Genomic DNA, 26,658 nt, shown 5'->3' with positions numbered 1-26,658 from the left:
AACCGCCAGAAGGCCCTCGGTGCTGGACCTCAGCGTCCAAGCAGAACAATGGGGGTGGAGACGCTTCTTCAGGTATACTGGGCCGAGGCCATTTAGAGGGCTTTAAAGGTCAACACCAACACTCTGAATTGTGCTCGGAAACATACTGGGAGCCAATGTAGGTCTTTCAAGACCAGTGTTCCGTGGTCTTGGTGGCCAGCCCCAGTCACCAGTCTAGCTGCCGCATTCTGGATTAGTTGTAGTTTCTGGGTCACCTTCAACGGTAGCCCCATGTAGAGTGCATTGCAGTAGTCCAAGCGGGAGATAACTAGAGCATGCACCACTCTGGCGAGACAGTCCGCGGGCAGGTAGGGTCTCAGCCTGTGTACCAGGTGGAGCTGGTTACAAGAACTTTGTAACTAAGAACTAGTGATTGGGTTTCCTTTTTTCCTCCTCCCTACCAACCCATTTTCCTTGAGTGTTGCTTTTAGATTATAAAATGGAAGGCAGAGATTGTCTTACAGATATTTGTAAGCCCTGTTGGGAGGAGCCTTGCTTTGGTTGAAGTGTAGGGTAAAGATCCTTAAAACAAAGCAGAAATCTAAAAAAATCATTTAGGATTTGATGTAGAAACTACAAAACGTGTTTTCCATGTTTAGCAAAAGGTAATATTTATTACATGTCAACATTACATTATTGCACACGTGATAGATGATTAATAGTTACAATCTCTTAAGCTACAGCTAACAAAAATTTACTTCCAATTTGTGCATTAGGCATTTAAATACATTGTACTTTCATAGTACTGAAGTGCACACTTTCATAAAACACAGAATATACAACATTTCTAAAAATATTAAGATGTAAGAATACAGCAATACCATTTTTACACAGTACTGTCTACATTCAGTGTCCTCTTCATTCATTAAGAAGCAGTCAAATACTGGGGCTGTTCTCCATATGGAATTTTTGATTGCACTAGCCCAAAACTTCCACAGGGTAGAAATGCAGCAGTCCTAAGCAAAGGTTCTAATAGTCTCAGACATGCTCTTAGTCACTGGCCTGCTTTGCACAGTACATTAAGCCGTGGTTTAATGTAAATGAGTTTCACACTGGTACACACTCTATGTAGTGCTTATTCTTCATTCCTGTTACTGACACACCAAATGAAACAAGCCAGAGTCTAACTTCTTGTCACCCAAACCCAGCCTCATGTTTGTTCCCTTAAAACCAACCATGATCGCTAAGTTTGTTTGGGAGGAAACAAACCCCAAACCTCAGTTTGGAAAAATTTCTTTTGAGTCCTGAATCTTCCAGCATATTGCTTCGTAAGAAGCACATGAGTTCTAGCGCGCCAACATGCCAAAGTTGCACAGAACCGTCTTTCCCTCGTTCAAGCATTTTTTAAAGTTGCACATTTGGTAAAAAAGGTAAAGGACCCCTGGACAGTTAAGTCTTAACTTAAACGCCAAGGCCTGAATGGACAGAACTGTGGCAGTTGATAAGGTTATTGCACTAGTAATCTTGCACTGAAACACATGTACCATCCTCCCCACACTGCATATCCCTCTCACATCAAGCATAGCATGAATGCCTGTCTATATAAGATAACTGCCAGCGTTAGAACATTAGTTATACAAAGCCTTATGAAATACTGGGGTGAAAAAATGGCTCTGAGTTTTCTCAAACTAATAAAACAACCGCCACCTTCTTATGTGCAACAGTATGTTAGCTGGAAGATGATATAAACAGGCTTGTTGTGTTTTTTTAAAAAAATCATTCTTAATATGAAACATAATAAATCTCATTAAAATAAAAACAGTAGGTTTTTTTTTAAAAAAAGAAATTACACCTCCCTCCCTACTTGAAGAGTCGTTATCAACATTCAAAGATGGTTTTACAAGTAAGAAGTTTTGTTCTTATTTAGGTTGAAATTTGAAGACTTCTTAAAATTAACTCAGACCACAAGCTGTTAGGGTAACAAAATCACATCACCCAGAAAAAATAGTGTCTTCTGCTGCTTGACAGGAACATAAAAATAAAATAAAATATCTAGACTTAGGAAATGTAGGGAGTGGTTTTAGAATGAGCCTCAGAATATTTTTAAACTGATTAAAACAAGCAACATCAAATATTCTGCATGACCTTCTTTAAAATCACAGTGACTACATTGTTCCTTAAAATATTAGTGACTTTCCTAGTGGCAACCAAAAATTATTAATGCCTCTTAGAATAACAATAGGATGGTGGGAGAGAAGAGGGGGCAGAATATCTGCATGTGTATGATGTCTGAAATGCAGATTAGATTGCAATCCTAACCCTACTTACTTGGGAGTAAGTCCCATTGAATTCAAGAGGACTTACTTCAAAGTAGATGTTGTTAGGATTGCATTTTGACTCACCTCAACTCTATTAGATCATATGCCCCTCAAAATTCACACTTAACGTTTGAAGAGAAAGTACTAAAAAATACTTTGTAAAATTCTAGTACATGGTAGGATTATTTTTGCCTTAAATCATACATTAATGTTAGGCCTACAGTACTGGAATTCCTTCCAATCCAAGATTTAAAAAGTAGCCATATGGCCTTAATACAATATTTTTCAATCTTGCAAAGAACTGACAGGAACTTTTTGCAGATTGAAATTTGAAGAGGTATCTTACAGCAAACCTAAGCGTTCTGAGCTTCTGCAGACCAATTCCTCTCCACACTCTTAAACCCAAAATATGCAAGGGCTAGAATTTAACACACAGATTACACTTTCAAAACACAGTACTTTTATTCTCCTGTAAAGGCAGCTGTATATTACAAAGCCTAAAGATGTGAAAACACACACATTGAGTGATTACTTCAGAAAGCAGTTTTGTGGTCTTAAAAGTTAACAGTCCTGATGTATTAAATGTTAAAGCTTTCTCCACAACCACACGTTCCTTTGATATTTGGGTTATTGAAAACAAATTCACTGGACAGTTTGTCTTCTATATAGTCCATTTCAGTTCCTAGAAGTGTGAGTTGTGCTTTCTTTTCAATAAACACTCTAACACCTTGACAAAAAGAAGAAGAAACAATTATGAGATTTGAAAGAGAGCAAATTCTGGATCCCACCCCCATGCAAAATATTTGTGAACAGCTAATCCTTGTCCTAGCATGCATCAAGACACATTATTTCACCCAGAGACAAACTACAAACACCTCAGGCCTGTTGTACTACATAATTCTAGTCCGCCTGTTGTACTACATAATTCTAGTCCGCTTGAGCTGATGCCATCTATTAGTGATTTATTTTCAATCTCTTTAAAATGTCTTGGCGGTCTCAATTCTGATGGACCATTTTTGTCCATTCAAAGCTGTGATTCAAAGCATAAACTTAGAAGTGCTGCTCCAGTATGTGAAACTTACCACATAAGAAGCACATTCAAATATTAGACCTTTAATGGCTAGTTACAGAAATCAAGTCTGACTGGCGACAGCACCAAGTTTATTTGAGAGAAAGTCAATTTGTCAATGAAGTGAATTAGGGTTACTTTTTAATTTACAGACACCAAGTTTAGTGAGAAACATGCACAACTGAGATTAAATGGCATTAACAATATTTTAAAGGAGGAGTAAAAAAGGACTTGCAGTTATCTCTGGGATACCCAAACACACTTACCATCCTGTACTACTTCCTCATCAGAGTCCCCCTTTGATTTTGTGTATTCTAGTGTATAAGAAAGTCCATTACAGCCTCTTGTACGGACACCAACTTTAACGCCTACCTGAAACATAAGTTTAAAAAACCAGTAAGAAAGCATTTTTAATTAATCTAATAATTTCATAGCATCAGCAGAAATAGAAATTGTTTTCAACATGCATAACCTCAGCTAATATGATTAGTACATTTACACTGCTGCACAAAGTAGAATTATAAAATATAAAAAATGTTTTTTTAAATGGTACAGAATGTTAATATAGCAAGCCTACAAGGCAACAGTCAATTAATCTACTAAAATTTCATGTCTACATAGAAACGAAGGCCTGACATTCTCTGGTCTCCCAATCAGGAAAAGGTAATTAAGTTTCAGTGACATCAACAATTTGTGCATGATTCAAGCTTGGTAGATTTCATAAGTTGCATCAAACTGTATCCACCTGCTGATAGACAAGCATCTCCTGGATAAAAAAACCTAAGTGTAAAAGGGAAGTGGTGATATTTTTTGCCAATTCTACCTTTCCTTTACCCCAAAATCTTCTGCAGACGTTTGAAATACCCTTTGAAACAGCATAAGAGATGGTGCAGGGGGTTATAGGAACATACAGAGTCAGACCATGGTCTATCTGGCTCAATGTTGTCTATTCTGAATGACTGCAGATCTCCAGGCAGAATTCTCTCCCAGCCTTAACTGAAGATGCCAGGGATTGAACATGGAACCTGCTTATAAAATGGATTCTCTTCCACTGAGCCTCAGCCCTTCTCCAATGGAATCTGCAAGCAAGCAAGCATGCAATCCACACATTTCCTGCTTTCAAATGGAAGCTTTTGCTGGATCTAGGAGCCTTCTAGCAGCAGTGGGACACAACTGGATACATCCCAACAGCACTAACTTTTTAAGGACTGGGACAATGGACTTAATAATGAATGAATCACATGTTATTCCAGACATTCTCACATGATATCAAGAAGCTCAGCACGTTTCACTATATTTTTAAATACATGTGAAAAACAACAGTGAAGTTTCATCACTATCAACATGCAACACTCTAAAACAATTTTCACCAGGAACAGCATTGCTTTTCTCCACTGTTGAACATGCAGTTGCAAGATTAGTATATTTTCAAATTTAAAATACAGAGTCCACCATTCACTCTATTTTACAATGTATTAATTCACAGGGTATCTGCTAGAACTATAACAAACAGCAGCACATGTAAACAAATATTAAACAGATGAGTAATGTCAGGCATACTCTCCATCTCTACTTACATGGTCAGGTTTGTCTTTAAGCAGTTGTTTTATCTTCTGCACAGCAGATGGGGTCTGAAAGGTTTTTAGGAATAGCTTTGGATTAGATGAATACTCAGCTGCATCTTGTTATCTTAAATCAAAACCTGTTTTCCCCCACCACTTTCAGAGCCTAGATTCAGTACAAATTCTCATATCCCCACAATCAACAGCTCATACTAGCAACGAACAGCAACTATTTGATTTCTTGATATTTTAGGATCAGGTTGTAACTAGAGATCTGTGAACTTCACTTGGTTTACTTCAAAACTGGGCTCAGCAAACAATAGAACTCCTCAGCAACTCTAAATTTTATCAAGCACAATCCCAAAATTTGGTTGCCACACTTCCAACGGCATAACATGGTCTCAATCCACCCCCCATCTTTGAGTCCAGCCCAATGTCTCCTTTCCTTTCCATTTCCCTAATTTGATGGCAACTGGGATACCTCAATCCCTGGATGCTGCAAGGCAACTTCCCAGGCACCTGAGAAAAATAGTTTCCCCAAATCCTTAAGATAGATATCAGGTGTCCTGGAGACTACTATGATGCTGCTGTAACACACAAAGTGCACAGAGGGAGACACATCAGCTCGGATAATAAACAGAGCACAAGAACAACTTTCTGGAGAGATGTTGCTTTGTATGAAATTAGAATGAGCATTAAGAGTTGGATAAATTTGTAATCCAAACCAAGTAACCATGAACTTAAGTAATGCCACTAGTTCTAAACATCTTCAATTACATAAATAAGGTGACTTTCTGGGACAGATTCTACTCTGATTACCCTTAATTGTCACAAACACTGCAGCACAGAAACCAATGCAAATTTCTAAGAAAAGAATAAACTTCAGTGAAGTATAAAAAAGGAATCAACTGTCAGGAATAAATCACCCCAAGTAAGCGAAGCTAACTCTTCATTAGAAGAAACAAGGTCAGTTCAAAAGTGCTAGGCTTAATGAGCACAGCAATTATTTGGTAGGTCTTGCCCCTGAGAGGCAGTTGCAGAGGCTAACGATCCCAGCCTTCCCACAACTACCTAAATCTCCTCCTCTCCTGGGTCCTTCCCAAGCAATCTGAAACTTCGCCATTGCACCTGTCTCTGTTCCTCCTTTGGTCCCGGGAGACCAGGGGAGGAGGGCAGCCTGTCACAGCAGCAGGAGGAGACACCCTGGATTCTTCACCAGCCTGACTCATCTCTGCCTCTTGGCCTCCATCCTCTCCTGCTTCCACTTCTGCTTCTCTCTGCCACAGACTCTCCCTGCTCACTAAACCCTGTTCCCTCTTCTGACACCTCTAACCAACTGAGCTTATCCAGGCTGACATCCTCCTCTCAAGTCTTCTCACTCTGACCACTCACTGTCATCCTACCACCAATCCCCAGGCTCTGAGCCATCATTCCTTGGGGGCTCTCTAGCTGGCGCCTCTCACCATTCCTTGATGTCCAGCCAGTCCATGACATCAACCGCTCAACCTGTATATGCTAATCATAGTTAACAGCTTACTGATCTTGACTACTTTGCTCCTTCCTGCTACCAAACAGGAAGAACAAACCACGATCTTGGGCATAGTGTTATACCCAATTCAGGTGACAAAACAAGCCACATTTGTTCTTGCCTTACTGACTATGGTTGCTGACTACCCAACCAATCTGTTTAAGTTGGCAGGGGGAGAGAAGGGTCAGGCACAAAGAGGCCAAGGAATGAACCTAGCAGGTGCCAGCCTGCTCCCCTGCATGAACTCCTCAAAGAAGTTGTCCAGAATACGAAAAGAGGGTTTATGAAGGAAGGAAGAAAAAACATGTTATGCTACTCATACTGCGTTTGGCCTATGAAAAAAAAATCCTTTCTCATATTCTTCCCCCACTTTGTAAAAAGAAAGAGAGATTCCAATGATCAGACACAGAGGATGACTATGCTACATTTTCAATGGTTGCATGTAACATATTCAGTGGCTGGAACTTGTCTGAAGAGCCCTATGTGCTTTGATTAGGGAAGCTTTTAATATTTGATGTTTTATTGTGTTTTGAACATTCTGTTGGCAGAGTGGCTGAGGAAACCCAGCCAGATGGGCAGAGTACAGTGATATCTCAGGTTAAGAACTTAATTCATTCTGGAGGTCCGTTCTTAACCTGAAACGGTTCCTGAAGCACCACTTTAGCTAATGGGGACTCCTGCTGCCTCCATGTGATTTCTGTTCTCATCCTGAAGCAAAGTTCTTAACCCGAGGTACTATTTCTGGGTTAGTAGTCTGTAACCTGAAGCGTCTGTAACCCGAGGTAAAGGTAAAGGTAAAGGTACCCCTGCCCGAACGGGCCAGTCTTGACAGACTCTGGGGTTTGTGCGCCCATCTCACATCTATTGGCCGGGGGCCAGCGCTGTCCGGAGACACTTCCGGGTCACGTGGCCAGCGTGACAACGCTGCTCTGGCGAGCCAGAGCCGCACACGGAACGCCGTTTACCTTCCCGCTGGTAAGCGGTACCTATTTATCTACTTGCACCCGGGGGTGCTTTCGAACTGCTAGGTTGGCAGGCGCTGGGACCGAGCAGCGGGAGCGCACCCCGCCACGGGGATTCGAACCGCCGACCTTTCGATCGGCAAGCCCTAGGCGCTGAGGCTTTAGCCCACAGCGCCACCCGCGTCCCCTAGTAACCCGAGGTACCACTATATAAATAAATTGATACTACTACTACTACTACTACTACTACTACTATTATTATGATTATGTGGTCCACCTTAGCGGAAACAGGACTTTCCCAAGTAAATTCCTTTAAGGCAAAGGCTTGGGAACCAACGAGACTGCATGGGGGGGGGCGCCTAAATTATATAATTTGGTACCTGAATGATTGGTATTAGTAACTGTATTATAATTTGGCATTGTTATTATGAGGCTATTATTGGACTGTACTGTAAACGAATAAAAATTCTATTTTACACACACAGAGATAACCTGCAGGAGCAGAGCAAGATCTCTTTCCCTCCTGTGGCGAATGGCATCTCCCAACACAGGCAAGGAGGGGAAACGCTTCACCCTGCGAACTTCCGCCTGCCACCCCCAGTTCGTGATCTTCCCCTCCCCCAGCCCCTGGAACACGCCGCAACTGCGCTTGCGCAGTCCTCTTGTTTACCGGCCAGCGGAGGGTCGAGAAGCCCCGCCCCCAAGCGAAAGGTGAAGTGCGCGCGCACCCGCCTCCCCCCCCCTCAAGGACTGACCAGTGTGAGGGCGGCTCTAGTGGCCTGAATCTTCCTCTTGCTCACGGCCCGAACGGTGGCTCTGACCATGGAAGAGGCCATCTCTCCCGCTCCGCCCTGTCAGCCCCGTCCTCCGAGGTTGTCCATGGACACGGCGCACGGAGCGACGCGCAGCTCGACGTCACGGCGCGCGGGTGGCGTCACTGGAGGGGGCGGGAGCTTAAGGACGGCGCGCTCCTATTGGGTACGCAGCGGGCCAGTGGGAAGTCCGCCGTGAAGGAGGTGTCTCGCGCGCTCTCTCTCCTCCCCCCACGTCCTTCTCAGGATGGCTGACCAATCAGCGGAGAGAGGAGGAGCGGGAGAGGCGGGAAGAATTCGATTACGGCCCTTGAGGAGAGAGAGCGGCTGGCCCGCTGCGGAGGGATACGAGGCCGAGGGGCGCCGGGATTAGTTCTCTGCGCGGAGGTGTAATACTCAGGGGGACGTAGTTGGCGCAATAACAATAGCAAAAACAAAATATTTGCTTTGTCTTATTTAAAACTCCCCCCACGCGCATTGAGGTCCGTCAGAAACCCGGGTTGCATTCTTTCATTTTGGGGTGCTTCAATCTTTGGTACACTTTACTTGGGAGTAAATCCCATTCAATGCAGTGAGACTAGCCTTTGAGCAAAGGTATAATAATAATAATAATAATAATAATAATAATAATTTATTATTTATAGCCCGCCAATCTGGCAGGGTTTCCAACAAAACACTAAAATACAATAACCTATTAAACATCTGTGTATCTGAAGAAGTGTGCATGCACACGAAAGCTCATACCAAGAACTAACTTAGTTGGTCTTTAAGGTGCTACTGGAAGGAATTATTTTATTTTGACTATTAAACATTAATTTTTGAATTATGGTGCTGGAGGAAACTCTTGAGAGTCCCATGGACTGCAAAAAGAACAAACCTCTCCATTCTTAAGGAAATCAGCCCTGAGTGCTCCCTGGAAGGACAGATCCTGAAGCTGAGGCTCCAAGACTTTGGCCACCTCATGAGAAGAGAAGACTCCCTGGAAAAGACCCTGATGTTGAGAAAGATGGAGGGCACAAGGAGAAGGGGACGACAGAGGACAAGATGGTTGGACAGTGTTCTCAAAGCTACCAGCATGAGTTTGACCAAACTGCGGGAGGCAGTGGAACAGGAGTGCCTGGCGTGCTCTGGTCCAGGGGGTCACGAAGTGTCGGACACGACTAAACGACTAAACAACAACATTAAACATTAAAAGCTTCCCTAAACAGGGCTGCCGTCAGATGTCTTCTAAAAGTTTGGTAGTTATTTTTCTCTTTGACATCTGGTGGGAGGTCGTTCCACAGGGTGGGTGCCACTACCGAAAAGGCCCTCTGCCTGGTTCCCTGTAACTTGGTAGAATGAGCTGCACTCTTAAAGACGTAATTTGGCGTCTCGTTCAATAGGATTGTTGAATAAATTAACTGAGAGGCCTTTTGACCAATTGCAGTAAATGGTAAAGGACCCTGGACGGTCAAGTCCAGTCAAAGGCGACTGAGGAGTTGCGGCGCTCATCTCGCTTTCAGGCGGAGGGAGCCAGTGTTTGTCCACAGTCAGTTTTCTGGGCCATGTGACCAGCAGGACTAAGCTGCTACTGGCGCACGGAGGACCGTGATGAGTGCCAGAGCGCACAGAAATGCCGTTTACCTTCCTGCCGCAGCGGTACCTATTTATCTACTTGCACTGGTGTGCTTTCAAACTGCTAGGTTGGCAGAAGCTGAGACAAAGCAACAGGAGCTTCACTCCGTCGCGGTGATTCAAACCGTCAACCTTCTGATCAGCAAACCCAAGCGGCTCAGTGGTTTGGACTACAGAGCCACCCGCATCCCACTGCCAATTAGAGTATCATGAAGTCAGCATCATAAAGTTTTGGCAGACTGGCTCCCATTTCCTCAGGTCCACTGTTGTTTTTAGTTCCCGCAGCTTTCCGGAAAGCAGTCCCTCTATTAGTTTGCATAATCCATCCAAGACAAGGATATGCAAAAAAGTTATTTGACCCCGGTTGCAATACCTGCTAAACTATTCCTGATGTAGGTGGAGCGGGATCCTTTCTGGGTTCTGGAACTTGGCCTCTCTGAACCTAGTGCCTTGTTTGGGGCTAAAGCTCCCATTCTTTCTGATCACCACCTATGCTGACTGGAGCTAACAGGAGTTATGATCTAAAATATTTAAAAGACACCAGGCTGGGGCAGACTGCTGTTAACAGACATCCTTTATTCTACATCTATCCTTGAACCACAGATTCCAGAAGAAAGCCAGTTTTTGCTGGGTCATAAAGGAGTTTATATGAACAAGGTTTCACTTTTGTAAGTACTACTTTAAGGGCATCTGTCAAAGGTGGCGTGAAAACCTATTAAACAGAACCAAGTTCTACTATGATCTAAAGATATTGGGGACGTGTGATTAGGAATGCTTCACAGTAATTTTTATACTTCCACCAGTTGGCCAGAGAGATTTTGACATACAGCACAGTGACTAAACTTACTAAACGTATGCAAATTGTATAACAAGCTCCGCATAGCAGGTCAACTGCTCAGATGCTTACTTAAATGTACAGTGTCAGGAATTGTGAGAAAAAGCCTGAAGTACAACCAAATGCAGAAATTGTCTACCTGTGCTGTAGTACTTTAAACAGCAGACACTTGGACGCATGCTGATAGGGATGTCCATCCCACTGAAAGTGATATTCCAAGGGTGAGTAATTTCTGATTTCTGTCTACCTGATTTGCATTGACCAATCTTCTCCAGATCAGAGATTGTCAGTGAAGCCGATTACTGAACGTTTTACATCCTTTGAAAACCCAAACCAACTCTGAAAAATTATTAGCTTCAACTGGAATACCTGTAACAGTGCAAGAGGGAAGCAAGCTACTCTTACTGGACTTTTCCCTCCCAACCACAAGGCCATTCTAACCACCAACTGCTCTGTAGGAACAATCCGGATGACTTGTTATACAAGGACATTGTTCTCTCTTTTTAAAAAAATGTGAAGTCTAATGTTTTGTGCAACCTGCCTTGGAAGGATACATTGAAAGGATGAGTAATAAATAAGACTAAATCTTCTTTATGATTCATACAATACAAAAAAGGAACTTTAAAGTTTTCACTTGGTTGGTTTATTTCAAGGTCATAAATAACAGTGGCCTAATTTTTTGCTGTATATTTTTCCTGGAAAGGGTATGTTGTACCATATCCAGAAAACCTGACATTAAGCCTTGATGACAATAAAAAAGCAAACCCTTGTCTACTTCATGGATCTTCTTCACTTTTCAATAAAGCAGAAGTGGATTCATTTTAACTGCCAAATATACCTCTTGTTTCCTTATAGGAGTTTTGTGTTTTTTTTGTGTTGCAGACAATGGGAAAATATTACAGCAGCAGCAAACAGAACCAGCCTCTCAGTCTCTCCGTACAGAAGCACAGCAGCATATCAAACCATAAAACAACAAAGGGAAGAATTCATTCAATGGCACCGCTTTTCTACAGAGATTTTACATAAAAGTTTGCTTACGTCCATGTGTTAGCTCCCCACAGATTAAAATATTTGCAAATACAGCAGTAGCAATCCAGAAACATTTCAAAACACTTTTACGCAAGGAATCAGTAAATGATCATAATTAATAAATACCCCTTTAATCCTTCAAATATAATATTTTAAAGGAGACACTATATTTGGCTTGCACATCATTTAAGTGCACTCAAAACATTCTGATTGAATGTAGAAACTCTTAGAAGTGGTTTCAGTTAGGAACCTCCCTGATCTACATGTTTTACCTAGTAAATACAAAAACATGGTTTTCTATTAAAATGCTCATCTATTAAGAGCTGGGATTCATGGTATGAACAAACATTAAAATCCATTGCTTTTTATCTTTAGCAATTTAATTAAAATAAAATGTGTTTTCTTTAAACTTATGTTGAAGACTGTTTGTGCTGCTGTTTTGTGAACCTGGAGGCTATAAAGAAAATAAACATTTAAGGAAATGGACGGTCTGTATTGCAACGTAAGATTGCTTCAATCCCTCATGAATCTTGATGAGGCCTCTTCTGTGAAGCTTTTCCCTGAGTCATATATTTACTGGAAAGGCTGCCTGTATATGGGGAGAAAGACCACAAAAATGAGTAAATAGGTAGAAACCAAACTAGTTAACTTTTTAGTAACGTATGTTTTTAGTTTACAATGATGCGAACTCAGCAGAGCCAAGAAAAACGGGGCACTTGGACACTTCCAAGTCTATTCCAAGCTACCAACCATGTCTTTGACTGTAACCTCCTGTTACACATCTACACTAAAGCACCTTCTTTGTTTTCTCTAAGCGTGTCTGTCATGATCTCAAGGTATATTTATCCAGTGGCAACAGCATGCCTCCACTTCTGTATTCCTTTCTTTGGTCTGTTATTTCTGCCCATACATTCTGTCACTAAATTTGTTTCTCTTGAAGTTTCCAATCTAGCGCTTCATACAAAGCCTCTGTAGATGTCAAATATTGCAGCAGCTATTGGAAAGCTCCAAGTATCCCATTCTTTGTTGAAGTGCTTGAGTGGTGATGGCCATGCAAATGCAGGCATTCTGGGATAAGACTTTGTCTGGATCTGTTTCAACTGGTTTAAGGCCTGGTGTTGTTATTTACTAGTGCTGTCTTGATCACTCTGTTGGTTCTTCTAGACCAGGGTGGGGAACCTCTGACCCACCAGACTTCCCCATTTGGCCTGCAGGGCTATTTTTGCCAAGCCACACCCACCTATCCCACAGCTGATACAACATGACACCAAGAGTGGGACTGGTATATAATAATAATAATAATAATTTATGATTTATATCCCGCCCATCTGGCTGAGTCTCCCCAGCCACTCTGGGCAGCTCCCAATCGAGTGTTACAAACAATACAGCATTAAATATTAAAAACTTCCCTAAATAGGGCTGCATTCAGATGTATTTTAAAGATAAGAGAGCTGCTTATTTCCTTGACATCTGATGGGAGGGCGTTCCACAGAGCGGGCACCACTACCGAAACGGCCCTCTGCCTGGTTCCCTGTAACCTCACTTCTTGAAGTGAGGGAACCGCCAGAAAGCCTTCGGAGCTGGACCTCAGTGTCTGGGCTAAATGATGGGTGTGGAGACGCTCCTTCAGGTATACTGGACCAAGGCCGTTTAGGGCTTTAAAGGTCAGCACCAACACTTTGAATTGTGCTCGGAAACGTACTAGGAGCAAATGCAGATCTCTCAGGACCAGTGTTATATGGTCCTGGCGGCCACTCCCAGTCACCAGTCTAGCTGCCGCATCCTGCATTAATTGCAGTTTCCGGGTCACCTTTAAAAGTAGCCCCACAGGTAAAGATGTGACTGGTGGAGTGCTATGCAAGGGACTTGTGAAGTCCTGTGAAGAATGCTCCAGTACACCAAACGACCAGCTGATTGTCATGCTTGCAGAGTGCTATGCATAGGCCAAGTCTAGTTCACAAACCTGACTGGGGACTCAAGAATATTCTTCCTTTCTGTTTCTTTTTTTCTTCTTGTAAAAGCAGTCCCTTAAAAAAAAAAAAAAAGCCAGGAGTGACCATTTGAAGATAGTTATTGCAAGATGTAATAGCAGCATAACATTTAAAATAAGAATTGTGCTATGCGGCCAAAAGTTAATTTTTCACTTAAAAAATAAATCAATCACACGTGGTAACTGTTTACCTGATTCAATCGACCAGAGTGCTTAACAGCACTGGATAAAGGGGACCCACATGGACTTTCCAACTTCAAGGGACCTAGGAAAGTTAAAATCTACTGAGATTAAAATTTATCTTACAAGAAAAATCTGCTTTGGAAAAATCCACCTATTAATTGGAACAGTAAAAAGCATGCCAAAGGTCAACTTTCAAAATATTTTTTTCTCCCTTCAGGGCAGTTCTGATTTTTTTTTAAAATAAAAATAAATTCCCCCACCCCCTGACAACCACCAAGGCTGCTATTTGAAGTAGGGGCTTCCTTGCCCCTTGCTCCCATTGAAAATATCACATATCTTAGGCTGCTTTTACTCTCTCTCTTCCTAAGGTGGGGGGGAGAGAAACAGCTTCGGTGGGGGAGCTTTTCAACAAGGAAATGGCATAAAGGGAAATGGTTAAAAAGCAACCAGCCACTCCTAGGAATCAAACAAAACATCTGAAAACATTTACTCTCTCTACTGAAAAGTATTTCAGAACCACAACTTTAGAAAAGTTTTATGGGACAATTTACTGCATTCATCCGTTGTGGGAGGAGGGGAAACTAATTGTTTTGATAATGTTACGCTTAAGCTTATATCCTGTTTCTTGAAATTTTTTTTTAAAAACCATCATATTGGTTGCCCTCGTCTGCAAAGAAAAGAGAAAAGAAAAGAAAGGAGGCAACAAGTGTCATTAAAATTCCCAGTTGACCTTAAAACATATTTTTAGTACCATGAACACTATTATTATTACCTGCAGCTCCTTTGTGCTGAGGGCATTCTTTTTTAATGTGTCCTTCCCTTCCACAAATAAAGCAACGCTTTTCTCTGTCTTCCTGTCGCTTCCATTTCTCTGCTGGCTGCTTGGGTGTCTTCTCTTTTGCAGTTTCCATTGCTCCCCTACCCAATTTGTTTTTGTTAGGTGTACATATCTGCAATCTCCCATCTTTTAGCAGGACATCTCTTTCTGCAATTTTAACAGGGGTCTCTTTTTCCTCTTTACTTCTTTTTTCCTTGTTTTCTGTGTATCTTTGGTTTTTAAGATCTTCACTCTCATGCCGTCTTCTGGGTCTAAGAATGCATGAATCACAGTAAAATTTATCTTAAGGCAGCCTGAATATGAAAAAATGTACTAAAATCCCCTTAAGGCTTGCTAAATGTCACACTAAAGCATTTATATGTGCTAAGTATTACTACACCAAGGGGTTTCACACCCAACGTTCCCCAGCGCACTCATAATATTTCCAATCTGCTAACAATGGTTAGGAAATGGGGAACATGTCTGCACTGCTGTCAGTAAAAAAAAATGCACAATTAGAGGCATATTATCCTTCAGGAAGACAAAATGTACTTACTTTCTCCGCATGGGACAGTCTTTCATGAAATGCCCAATTTTACCACAAATTCTGCAACATCGATCATTTGGGGCCAGTTCGCCTTCTGTCAGCACCTCTGGGTCAAAAAAATACTCCTAACAAAAATACAAAATGTTAGCATTGAAATGAAATGGGCATTTTTTTTCTGACTAATGCAAAATAAGCAAACACTACCGGTTGCATATTGCTGTGTTTTAAAATTACAGCAAGGACTAGTGAAACATCTAAGGCAGGGTTCCTAAAGTGTGGCTCACAAGCTGAATTCCGGTGGTTTGAAGGGTGTCCATATTAAATATTTATAATGATTTTAAACTTTATTTTTGTAGATAATTTTATTTCTTATCTATATAATTCAAATTGTAATGCAGTACAATACAGCATAGAACATCTTAATAAAATGTTGTTAGATTTCTAACACACTCACCATTTTTGAAGAGTATTCTTTAGGAAATCCTCTTACCGGGGTGCCAAACACCCTCCTACCATTTATAAAAGCCTTCATTATAAAGTTTGTCACTAGAGTAATCAAAACAAAAACAATGATCAATTAAATGGAAACAGAATCAGATAAAAGTATATCTCTGTACAACATAATTTATGGCAATCACTTACTTTTTCTTGACAAACCAGCTCCAAGATTGTGATTCAGGTCGAAAGGATCTGCAAGAAGAGTGTTGCAGGCTTTAACAAAACTCATATTAAAATAGCTTGTGAACAAACAGAATCCAAAGAACAAAAAAACTAATGGGAATGCTGGTTACATTTTTAACGCTGAGCCACATTTATAAAACAGATTTCTTCCCCTTCGTCATGTACAAAGAAAGGGAAAACACTGAAGAGTGATCTAAGGTTTTGACGACAAGAAGATGAAAAACCTTCAACAAGATAAAGCAATAGTTGTTCAAACTGAAAAACTAAGCCAATCATTTTATTGCAAAAAAATGTATATAGAGAAAAAACTGTAGTACAGGGGACCCCTGCTCACTCGGGGGTTCTGTTTGCGGCCACCAAGCAGGGCGAGTGGAGATTCCCCCGTTCCACCCCCATCATACCACCTTGCGGTGCCGAAAACAGTGCATGTGTCAGTGGGAGCGTGCATGCTGATCGCACGCAAGTGGGGAGACACCTGTATAGTAATTCACAGTCAGAGGGAGCAGGCAGAAAAAGAACCACCAGTAAAGCGTGCCCGATCCTTGTATTTACTAGTTTATTAAGAATAGAGAGGCAGGGATTATATAGATAACGCTGCACGGCCAAACAGAACTAGTCACTTGGGGATTACCAGCATGAGCTCCCTGACAGCTAGCCAATAATATTCTATGTCTATTCAAGGGAAAGCTAGAGCAAATGCAAATCAAGGCAACAAGATATGCAAGAAAGCTGGAGTGATAAAAGGCTGCCCTTTGATGGCCAATATCACGTGCCTAGCATGGCCCATGACACCTCATAAGACACAGAAGGGAGAAGTTCAGAGTCCAATAATGGCATACTACAAAACACCTCCATCAGACCACTTTGGGGTCTAGGGATGCAGGTGGCGCTGTGGTCTAAACCACTGAGACTCTTCGGCTTGCCCATCGGAAGGTCGGCGGTTTGAATCCCCGTGACGGGGTGAGCTCCTATTCTCAGTCCCGCCAACCTAGCACTTCAAAAGCACGTCAAAGTGCAAGTAGATAAATAGGTACCACTCCGGCAGGAAAGTAAATGGTGTTTCCGTGCACTGCTCTGGCTTTGCCAGAAGTGGGTTAGTCATGTTGGCCACATGACCTGGAAGCTGTCTGCGGACAAACGTCGGCTCCCTCAGCCAGTAAAGCGAGATGAGCGCCGCAACCCCAGTGTCGTTTGCAACTGGACTTAACTGTCAGGGGTCCTTTACCTTTACCTAACTTGGGGTCTATTGGTGTTTCCTTCCCCCTATATCTCACATTCCATTGTTTAACACTATGCCTAGCCTAAAGGTAAAGGTAAAGGACCCTTTGATGGTTAAGTCCACTCAAAGACAACTATGGGGGTGCAGCACTCATCTCGCTTTCAGGCCGAGGGAGCTGGCATTTGTCCACAGACAGCTTTCTGGGTCATGTGGCCAGCAGGATTAAACCGCTTCTGGTGCAATGGAACACCGTGAACACCAGAGCGCACGCAAACACCATTTACTGTCCCGCCACTGGTATCCATTTATCTACTTGTACAGGTGTGCTTTCGAACAGGAGCTGGGACAGAGCAACAGGAGCTCACCCCGTTGTGCGGATTCAAACCGCCAACCTTCTGATCGGCAAGCCCAAGAGGCTCAGTGGCTTAGACCACAGTACCACCTGCATCCCTATAATGCCTAGCCTCCTTAATCTCAATGTATGGGGCAGCTTTTTCATGGACTAGACGCTTCCACAGATGAGTGTCAAAGAAGAAAAGGGAACGTGGTACCCTTCTCAGAAGGCATCAGGAAGCATACTGTGCAGGTGCATTACTGGCAAGTGGACAGCAATGTTCTGGGCGAATCAGTGATCTCATCTGTGCTCATGCCAGGTGGGGCTCAGTGCTGAAGCAACAGACCTGTGGTGTCTGCTGTCTCTTCCCACACCTGCTGGTAAGGGTCCTAGGTCCCCCCTCCCATATTCAGTTGAGCAAAGTGGCAGTTGTGCCAAGGCATTGCTAGTCTACAGTCAGCATCCAATAACTGTGGCATCACAGCTCATGATGCTGTGTTCATACAACAGCTCGCGGTATATTTTTAAAACTAATTTGCCAGTACAATGCTTTTCAAATCAGGTTGCTAAAATGCAAATTCCTTCCTCCTCTTTGGAGGTCTTTAAGCAGAGGCTTGACAACCATGTGTCAGGAGTGCTCTGATGGTGTTTCCTGCTTGGCAGGGGGTTGGACTCGATGGCCCTTTTGGTCTTTCCAACTCTATGATTCTATGATTCAGTTTGCTGCCTATACTGTGACAGACCTTTAACTGTATTACTCCCCCAACAGAAATTAAGCATTTCACCAAACGTGGCCCTGTTGTTCAAATATATTTGTTAAATGATGAATAAAGGTCTTATAATTTAGAGGAATACCTTCAATAACTATGTATTTTGAAGTCCACTGCTTCTTGAATGTTGTAAGCAAACTTTTTCTTCGGATGCAGATAACGTGCTCTTTAAAATCAAATTCTTCAGTATAGAAACGGAGAAGTCCTAGCCATAATTCACCAATGGATTCTTTGTTTTTACCAAAGTCTGGCCAAACTGTAGGCTGGAAGTGAAATATATATATGTATATATCTTTTTCAGGTGTAGACAATAGCATGCAATTTACTGATCTCTTGTCACTCTTTGCCTAGATGTGTGAATTGTTCCCACTTGTAGAAAGGGTCAATTTGCCAGTTACCCTGGGTCTGCCAGGCTAAAGAGAAGCCCGGGGGTCAGCAAACTTTTTCAGCAGGGGGCCAGTCTACTGTCCCTCAGACCTTGGGGGGGGGGCGGACTATTTTTGGGGGGATGGGGATGGGGGTGGAAATGAAAAAAATCCTATGCCCCACAAATAACCCAGAGATGCATTTTAAATAAAAGGACACATTCTACTCATGTAAAAACACACTGATTCCCGGACCGGGTTTAGAAGGCGATTGGGCCAGATTTGGCCCCCGGGCCTTAGTTTGCCTACCCATGGCCTAGCTCTATCCAGTGGGCTACTGGGCTGTCAAGGTATTGAATTTGTGTTTATGTAAATTATTACAATATATCGTAAGCCACATTGAGAATCATTGGATTGAAAGGATGGATACAAGTCTTCTACTAATTTAAGTACAGTGGTGCCTCGCAAGACGAAATTAATTCGTTCCGCAAGTCTCTTCGTCTTGCGAGTTTTTCGTCTTGCGATGCACGGTTTCCCATAGGAATGCATTGAAAATAAATTAATGCGTTCCTAGGGAAACCGCCTTCAGACCAGGTCCGGGGACAGTCTGTCCCCGGACCTCTTCTGAAGGCTGGGGGGGGGCAAGGGCTTTTCTTCCCACCCCCAGCATTTTAAAAAACCCCGGGACAGCGGAGGACTTCTCCGCTGTCCGGGCGATCTTAAAATACTGGCGGGCGGCATTTTAAAATCGCCCCGGGACAGCGGAGGACTTCTCCGCTGTCCGGGGCGATTTAAAAGCCCCTGGGAAGGCAGGCAGGGGGGACAAAGACTTTTGCCCCCTGCCCACCTTCAGAAGAGGTCCTGGACCTCTTCTGAAGCTGGGCGGGGGGCGAAAGTCTTTGCTCCCCCCCGCCTGCCTTCAAAAGCCCTCCGGGACAGGCAGGCAGGGGGGAGCAAAGACTTTCACCCCCCGCCCGCCTTCAGAAGGTGTTCCCGCCCCCCCGCCCGGCTTCGGAGCAGCGTTTCGAAGCCAGGCGGTGGGGGCAGGTGTTCCCTCCCCCCCGCCCGGCTTCGGAGCACCGGGAGAAGCGATCTCCCCGCAGCCCCTTGCTTCAAAAGAGGTCCGGGGGCAGCGGGGAAGAAGCGCTGCGCTTCCCGCTGTCCCCGGACCTCTTTTGAAGCAAGGGGCGGTGGGGAGAAGCGATCTCCCCGCCGCCCCTTGCTTCAAAAGAGGTCCGGGGGCAGCGGGAAGCGCTTCCGGCTGTCCCCGGACCTGGGGCTGCGGGGAGAAGATCGCTTCTCCCCGCCGCCCCTTGCTTCAAAAGAGAAGACCCGCTGTCCCCGGGGCAAGCTTCGTTTTGCGAAGCAAGCCCATAGGGAAATTCGTCTTGCGAGTCAACTCGAAAACGAAAAAACCTTTCGTTTTGCGAGTTTTTCGTCTCCCGAGGCGTTCGTCATGCGGGGTACCACTGTAAATTGGAGGGTTCCTAACTGAGAACTGCTAGCAAATCTTACGTCTGCTGAGATCCTCGGATCTGGCTGCAAATATTTTGCCAATCATGAGCTACCAAATAAATGATGGGTTAAAATGACCCCATGTACTTGATTGGCAAGCATTTTCAACATGAATTCTGCAAACAGGTGTGATAAGAATGAAACAATTTCGATGGTTCATGTAAGGAAGCTTCCAACTGCTAAATATATACACCACAATTCAGATTTGTAAGGGGTTTTTTAGGGTCTTACTTTTATTAACTCCCCAAAAGCCTTTGAAGTGATATTTTTGCACACACATAAACTAATACTTAAGTAAATCAACAACGTTCTGTGGGATAATCTGCCTCATATAATCAACACGTTTAAGTCTAATTAATGAAGGGGTTAAGACCATAGAGTAAGCTGTCCTTGCCAGGCTTAGCTCACCTCAGGAATTACTAATAATCATGCCTTTGTTTCCCTCTAGCCTACATGTGAACGCCAGTGTGCAAAGTGTTCTGAGCTGCTGCCTCCAGCCACATGGCTCTAACAAGCCTCTTTTAAGTTTCTGTACCAATAATTTAGGAACTTTCACCAGTTTGGAACTAAACAAAGTTTTACTGCCTATGCAACATGAATCTGACCTCTGGACAGTTTAGAAGTGAACCATTTTTATCTTACCAAACATGTGCTCTTTTTCTATGCGAGGGAAAGAGGGAATCTTTGGAAGGAACTTAGAAGGGCATATTTCAAAGGTCTAACAGACTATATTTCCACACTTGGTTGAATATTTTTGATTTGAACTCTCTGCTAGAGTTCTCTCACCAAATAAGACTTGTCCCAAACTCCTTTTATATCTATATTTTTTTCCTTGTCACCAACACATTCTACATTTCACTGTGTAGGCTCTCGTAATGTTTTCTTTTTATCTTGGCAAAAAGGAAGTAGATAAATGCAATGAATGAAGAAAATAAACAGAACTGGTTCTGATCTGAGTAGCTGCTGACATAAATATTAGTGAATAGCTTAGACATCATTTTAAGAGGCCACTAGATCTTTAGGATCTTATGAGCACAGTACTGCCCTTTTCTCATGCCCTACAATTAAGGTAAAAATGACCAACAGCGTCACAACGTCCTCTGCAGTTTATAAAAAGTTACAACTGGGATCATGAAACACAAGGTAACATACTTCGTTAAGTCTGAGCAAACTTACTTATCCCCCCCCCCCAATTTCCCATGGTCAGTTTGACCTCATTAAAAAGGTTAGCAGTGTAACTTTACTTAAGATTACATAGCAGAGTTGTTTTTGTATTAGCCAGACTCACCAGTTCATCTGTTTTGTCAAAGAAGTAGACATTCCAGCCATCAACTAGAATTTCAGGTTTCTTTGGCTCTTGGTAAATCTAAGAAAATAAATATTAAGACTATCAGGGCAGGAGCTTAGTGCTTTTGAGATGTTTTCAAGTGAGTGTGCAAGCGTAACAGGGTAGAATCCAATGCTGTGCAAGCAAAATTCCAGTCCTGCAACAGGACTTTGCTCTCCTCTCTTCCCCAGCCCCCACTGCATTCCCAAAATCTGTTCCAGAGAGTCTCCCGGCAGTGCAGAGCAGTTTTTGAGTGTCTGTAGGGGCTACAAGAAAGGGACGTGGGTGGCGCTGTGGGTTAAACCACAGAGCCTAGGACTTGCCGATCAGAAGGTTGGCGGTTCGAATCCCCGCAATGGGGTGAGCTCCCGTTGCTCAGTCCCTGCTCCTGCCAACCTAGCAGTTTGAAAGCACGTCAAAGTGCAAGTAGATAAATAGGTACCACTCTGGCGGGAAGGTAAACGGCGTTTCCGTGCACTGCTCTGGTTCGCCAGAAGCAGCTTAGTCATGCTGGCCACATGTACACCAGCTCCCTCGGTGAGTTGAGAGATGAGCGAGATGAGCGCCGCAACCCCAGAGTCGGCCATGACTGGACCTAATGGTCAGGGGTCCCTTTACCCAGCCACAAGAAGGAGGGAAAGGCGAAGTCCCTATGCATAATGTTGTGCGCGCACACACACAGGCTTAAAGTGTGTACCTCTTGAAGAACAGGAATGACAGGAGGGTTTCTCTGCTGAAGGAAGTAGAGCACCATTAGAGTATAGGCATAAGAAGACAGGCTGCCTCTAGATGCATCACCAATATCACACATCTGAAAAGAGGGGTGGAGTAGAAATTAGTGGAAAAACTTAACGGGTGTCACTTTTTCTCCCCCAGTTAACTAGAACATTGATGTACCTTTGTGAAGACTTTCATTGTATAGCAGAGATATTTTACTCTTGGATCAATAGCTGCATAAGAGGACAAGAGTCTTGTGTTATGCAGAGCCTAGAAAGAAATGAGATTAGAATTTTGAGATGGACTGGTGAAGGAGGAGAGCAACTGTATGCCTTGGAAAGCTCTCTGAAATAGCTCAGTCAACAGAAACAGCATTATTTCAGAAGCATGCAATTGGAATGTGCATGGACACCACAACCACAATTTTTTTTTACTTGCTATCTAAAAATTAAACAACCTTGTTTTAAAAATACCAAGTGAATAAAACACAGAATTTCAACAAAAATATGCTCAAAATCACAGTGCATGTTTGGACAGATTTTAATATCAGCCATTTCTACAAGTGAAGTGACTACCTTGACTTATTTATTTTTTTGATTTCCCAAACTCTGTTGATCAGTTGTCCACATGAACCCCATTTCTGTTCAACACGAATATGGAAGAACTCATCAATGTAATTTGGAAAGCTGTTTTCCTCCATAACAGTAGCCCCATATCCCATTTGCTATATCTCCAGTGGCTATTTGAAGAAGTGCTTGAATTTCAACTAGGAGATGTTCTTACCAATGTATTATACAAGCTGATGTCTACTTCAAGACCACTTCGTACGTGAAAGAACTTGACAATTGGCACTTTAGCAGTTGTTATCGGTAATATATTTCTTAGACCTATGGAAGTACAAAAATGAAGATTTATAGCAGTTGAACTCCATAGGAATGATGTTGGCTGAAATTCAGCATTGTTAAGTACACAATGATACTTAGGCCACAACCCTATACAGAGTTATTCAGGAATATATCTCACTGAACTGAATCTCCCGCTTGGACTACTGCAATGCGCTCTACGTGGGGCTACCTTTGAAGGTGACTCGGAAACTACAACTAATCCAGAATGCGGCAGCTAGACTGGTGACTGGGGGCGGCCGCCGAGACCACATAACACCGGTCTTGAAAGACCTACATTGGCTCCCAGTACGTTTCCGAGCACAATTCAAAGTGTTGGTGTTGACCTTTAAAGCCCTAAACGGCTTCGGCCCAGTATACCTGAAGGAGCGTCTCCACCCCCATCGTTCTGCCCGGACACTGAGGTCCAGCGCCGAGGGCCTTCTGGCGGTTCCCTCATTGCGAGAAGCGAAGCTACAGGGAACCAGGCAGAGGGCCTTTTCGGTGGTGGCGCCCGCCCTGTGGAATGCCCTCCCATCGGATGTCAAGGTGATGGAAAACTACCTGACATTCAGAAAACATCTTAAGGCGGCCCTATTCAGGGAAGCTTTTAATGTATGATATTTTAGTGTTTTTTGGTTTCTGTGGAAGCCGCCCAGAGTGGCTGGGGAGACCCAGCCAGATGGGCGGGGTATAAATAATAAATTATTATTATTATTATGAACTGAACACATCTCATTTTTGGCAGTGGTTTTCAACCATGTTCCAAGACATACTTAGGAAGCCTAGGGTTCCATGGAAGCTTATCAGGGATTCCTCAATGTGAAGAACAGTAACAGAAGACAGACAACTTGCACACTACTATTGATCTTTTTCTGCAATTTACACCCACAGGGGAGTGCTGAGTGTATTACGGAGCACAGTCATTTCAGGAAAAGTGATGGCAAGGCCTCAAAGCCCTGGCTAGCACACTCTACGAATGCCTTATAACGTGCCCCAAAAGTTTTAAAGCTATGGGCTACAACATGCCTGGGTTTTCCTATACACTTTGTCCAGTTTTGACAATTCCACCCAGAGGCCATTTTCGGCGGATAAATCTCGCCTATGTCTGGTGGATTCCGGACGTATGGCAGCCCTAATTAACTATGACCAAGCTGACAATGACACGCTTCCAAAAGAGAACAACATGAAACCACACAGATCTGTCTAGTGTATTTGTTTTAGCTTTAGAAATATCTATGAAGTGCTAGCAGCCTGGCTACAAGAAGACCTGGCTTCATTATTGTTATTCCTCCTAAATTTTATATCTTCATCATTTTATGCAGACAAAGGCTATTGTGCTATTTTTTTTGTTAGGTTTATTCCATCACCACCATTTTAGGTCATTGCAAGAACAGATTTGCACACTTTATGGCAACTAACTTGCATATTTTCATTTTGATTGTGGGCCAATGGCTAAGGGCAGACAGAGTCGCAGATATGTGGGCTAACAGACTTTAAGAATGTATCACTATTATTGCAGACAGACCAATATTATCAAGTATTGTGCATCCAGGAGGGTTTGGGGGGGAAATTAAAATTTGATTGTTAGGATTCTGTACCAAAAATCAAATGAATGCATGCTAAATCAGGGAAGATGGCCAGTCCACCAATAACTAAGCTAAATTTCTCCATTCATTTATCACATGAATGATATGCAAAGAGAAGTCAATGCAAGCGGCTTTATGGTTTTCAGACATACTAGAAAGCTCTTGTGGCTAAAGTGCAACAAAGGCCTGATCCTAAATTTAAACTCCTTTCGTGAGTGTTTTGCATCGGCAGAATCTGAAATTCACAAACACCCTCACACAATTCATGTTCCTGTGTGCATGTTTTGAAAACAACAACATACAAACCAACCACATTTTCAGCAACAGTTACCTGAATGTTTCTTGAGCACTCTTGCAAGTTCTTCAATAATTCTTATACAGTCAAGTCCCTGTGATAAAAAAGAATACATCATAATCCTTTTTTAAAGCTTTAAAAACACAGCAGTACGACAAAGCTTAAGGAAAAAAAATGCTCCCCAATATTACAATTGCCAGCATTACAATAGGCAGATCAATGGCTACAACCCGCAGACCTAGTGAAGTTGCCCCACTGGAACAGGAAATTACACCTGCAAAATGTTTTTGTTCTATTTGTTGGAATGTTTTTTTCTTTTAGATTTTTGTAAGAGGCAAAACCTAATTAAAATTAATTTTAAAAAACGAAATAAAAATTTACATCTGCAAAATGGGACTTCCTTACCACATATGCTCCCCCATCCCTTCAGAGGCCTGGTAGAACCCATATAATGGATTTGGGAGCGATTCACAGGGAGAGGAGAGCAAGAGAAAGATCACTCCCAATGTGGTGAGTAGAACTCCTTTGCTTACAGGACAACTTCACTGGAGGTAACCCAATGTGTGGTTTCTTTTAAAGGCCCTCTCATTCATATTGCACTTTTCTTCTATCATGAACCTGACTGTGTAACAGATCAATCCATACGGCTTTTAGCACCTCCAATTTAGAAAACGGCAAACATAAACTTGCTGTTGCACTCAATATCTCACAGCCCTGGTCAACTTTTCGTCTGGCTATACAGGTAAAATTTCACAAGGGGCTACCCAATGAAACCTTTCATAATTCTAGTTTCTTGTTAAGGCTAGGAGGGAGGGGGAGAAAAGTAAAGACACTTTTTTCTGCTTCCTGCAAGAGACAGACCAAGGCTATCGGGAAAAGACTGGCCATCGTGAAAAAGCAACAGCACTAACGTGTACAGGTTGCCCGCAAGACACAGGTGTCTCTTTCTTTTGCCTTTGCGTGCAATAGGTTGCTGTACCCAACTACACCAGATTTACATAACGAATAGACTGTTTTCAAGTGCAAATTGTTGTGACTTTGTTTATTCTCCTTCCCACTTCACACATCTGAAGCAGTTGCCAGTGAAAGCTGTGCAATTTTTTTAAAACCCCAGAAATAAACAGTCACCATGATCAAGGTGTCACTAATATTTTAGGAGCTATGTCGGTGGTTTTATGCTGGTATCAATGCAACAACAGCATTGTAAGTGATAGATTCAGGTAGGTAGCCGTGTTGGTCTGACACAGTCAAAATATATAAATATATAACATATAAAAAAATTGTCCAATAGCACCTTAAAAGTAAAGGGGCCCCTGACCATTAGGTCCAGTCGTGACCGACTCTGGGGTTGCGGAGCTCATCTCGCTTTATTGGCCGAGGGAGCCAGCATACAGCTTCCGGGTCATGTGGCCAGCATGACTAAGCCGCTTCTGGCGAACCAGAGCAGCACACGGAAACGCCGTTTACCTTCCTGCCGGAGTGGTACTTATTTATCTACTTGCACTTTGACGAACTGCTAGGTTGGCAGGAGCTGAGACCAAGCAACGGGAGCTCAGCCAACCTTCTGATCAGCAAGTCCTAGGCTCTGTGGTTTAACTCACAGTGCCACCCGCGTCCCTTTTAGCACCTTAGAGACCAACTAAGTTTGTTCTTGGTATAAGCTTTTGTGTGCATGAAGAAGTGTTGGTCTCTAAGGTGCTCCTGGACAATTTTTTTATTT

General features: G+C 42.9%; 2 protein-coding genes and 1 long non-coding RNA gene across 3 annotated transcripts in view; all 3 read right to left on the bottom strand.

The window, feature by feature from the left end:
• Window positions 1–624: 624 nt before the first annotated feature.
• Window positions 625–9,739, bottom strand: LOC309542770. The gene is made up of 2 exons (XR_014224414.1): window positions 9,672–9,739; window positions 625–1,420 (listed from the first exon to the last, which is right to left on the bottom strand). It is a non-coding gene; the product is annotated as an uncharacterized lncRNA (long non-coding RNA).
• Window positions 2,735–8,341, bottom strand: ISCA1 (iron-sulfur cluster assembly 1). Its single transcript, XM_082241689.1, has 4 exons — window positions 8,174–8,341; window positions 4,944–4,997; window positions 3,633–3,738; window positions 2,735–3,024 (listed from the first exon to the last, which is right to left on the bottom strand). The coding sequence occupies exons 1-4, from the start codon at window positions 8,252–8,254 to the stop codon at window positions 2,876–2,878; spliced, it is 390 nt and encodes a 129-aa protein (XP_082097815.1). The 5' UTR covers window positions 8,255–8,341; the 3' UTR covers window positions 2,735–2,875.
• A 1,560-nt stretch (window positions 9,740–11,299) lies between the features above and the next one.
• The window catches only part of TUT7 (terminal uridylyl transferase 7), a 43,793-nt gene continuing 28,434 nt past the window's right edge, over window positions 11,300–26,658 (bottom strand). The window contains exons 17-29 of the mRNA XM_082241483.1: window positions 24,975–25,032; window positions 22,957–23,060; window positions 22,354–22,443; window positions 22,154–22,267; window positions 21,418–21,495; window positions 18,335–18,512; window positions 15,888–15,935; window positions 15,700–15,791; window positions 15,255–15,370; window positions 14,654–14,970; window positions 13,890–13,963; window positions 13,672–13,735; window positions 11,300–12,297 (exon numbers count right to left, since the gene is read on the bottom strand). Of these exons, the coding sequence (XP_082097609.1) occupies window positions 12,230–12,297; window positions 13,672–13,735; window positions 13,890–13,963; window positions 14,654–14,970; window positions 15,255–15,370; window positions 15,700–15,791; window positions 15,888–15,935; window positions 18,335–18,512; window positions 21,418–21,495; window positions 22,154–22,267; window positions 22,354–22,443; window positions 22,957–23,060; window positions 24,975–25,032 (1,401 nt within the window). The 3' untranslated portion in view covers window positions 11,300–12,229. The remainder of the gene's footprint in view (window positions 12,298–13,671; window positions 13,736–13,889; window positions 13,964–14,653; window positions 14,971–15,254; window positions 15,371–15,699; window positions 15,792–15,887; window positions 15,936–18,334; window positions 18,513–21,417; window positions 21,496–22,153; window positions 22,268–22,353; window positions 22,444–22,956; window positions 23,061–24,974; window positions 25,033–26,658) is intronic.

The sequence above is a fragment of the Podarcis vaucheri genome, assembly GCF_965113315.1.
Source record: "Podarcis vaucheri genome assembly, chromosome: 11".
NCBI classification, from domain to species: domain Eukaryota; kingdom Metazoa; phylum Chordata; class Lepidosauria; order Squamata; family Lacertidae; genus Podarcis; species Podarcis vaucheri.
This window is presented reverse-complemented; position numbering and strand designations above follow the sequence as displayed.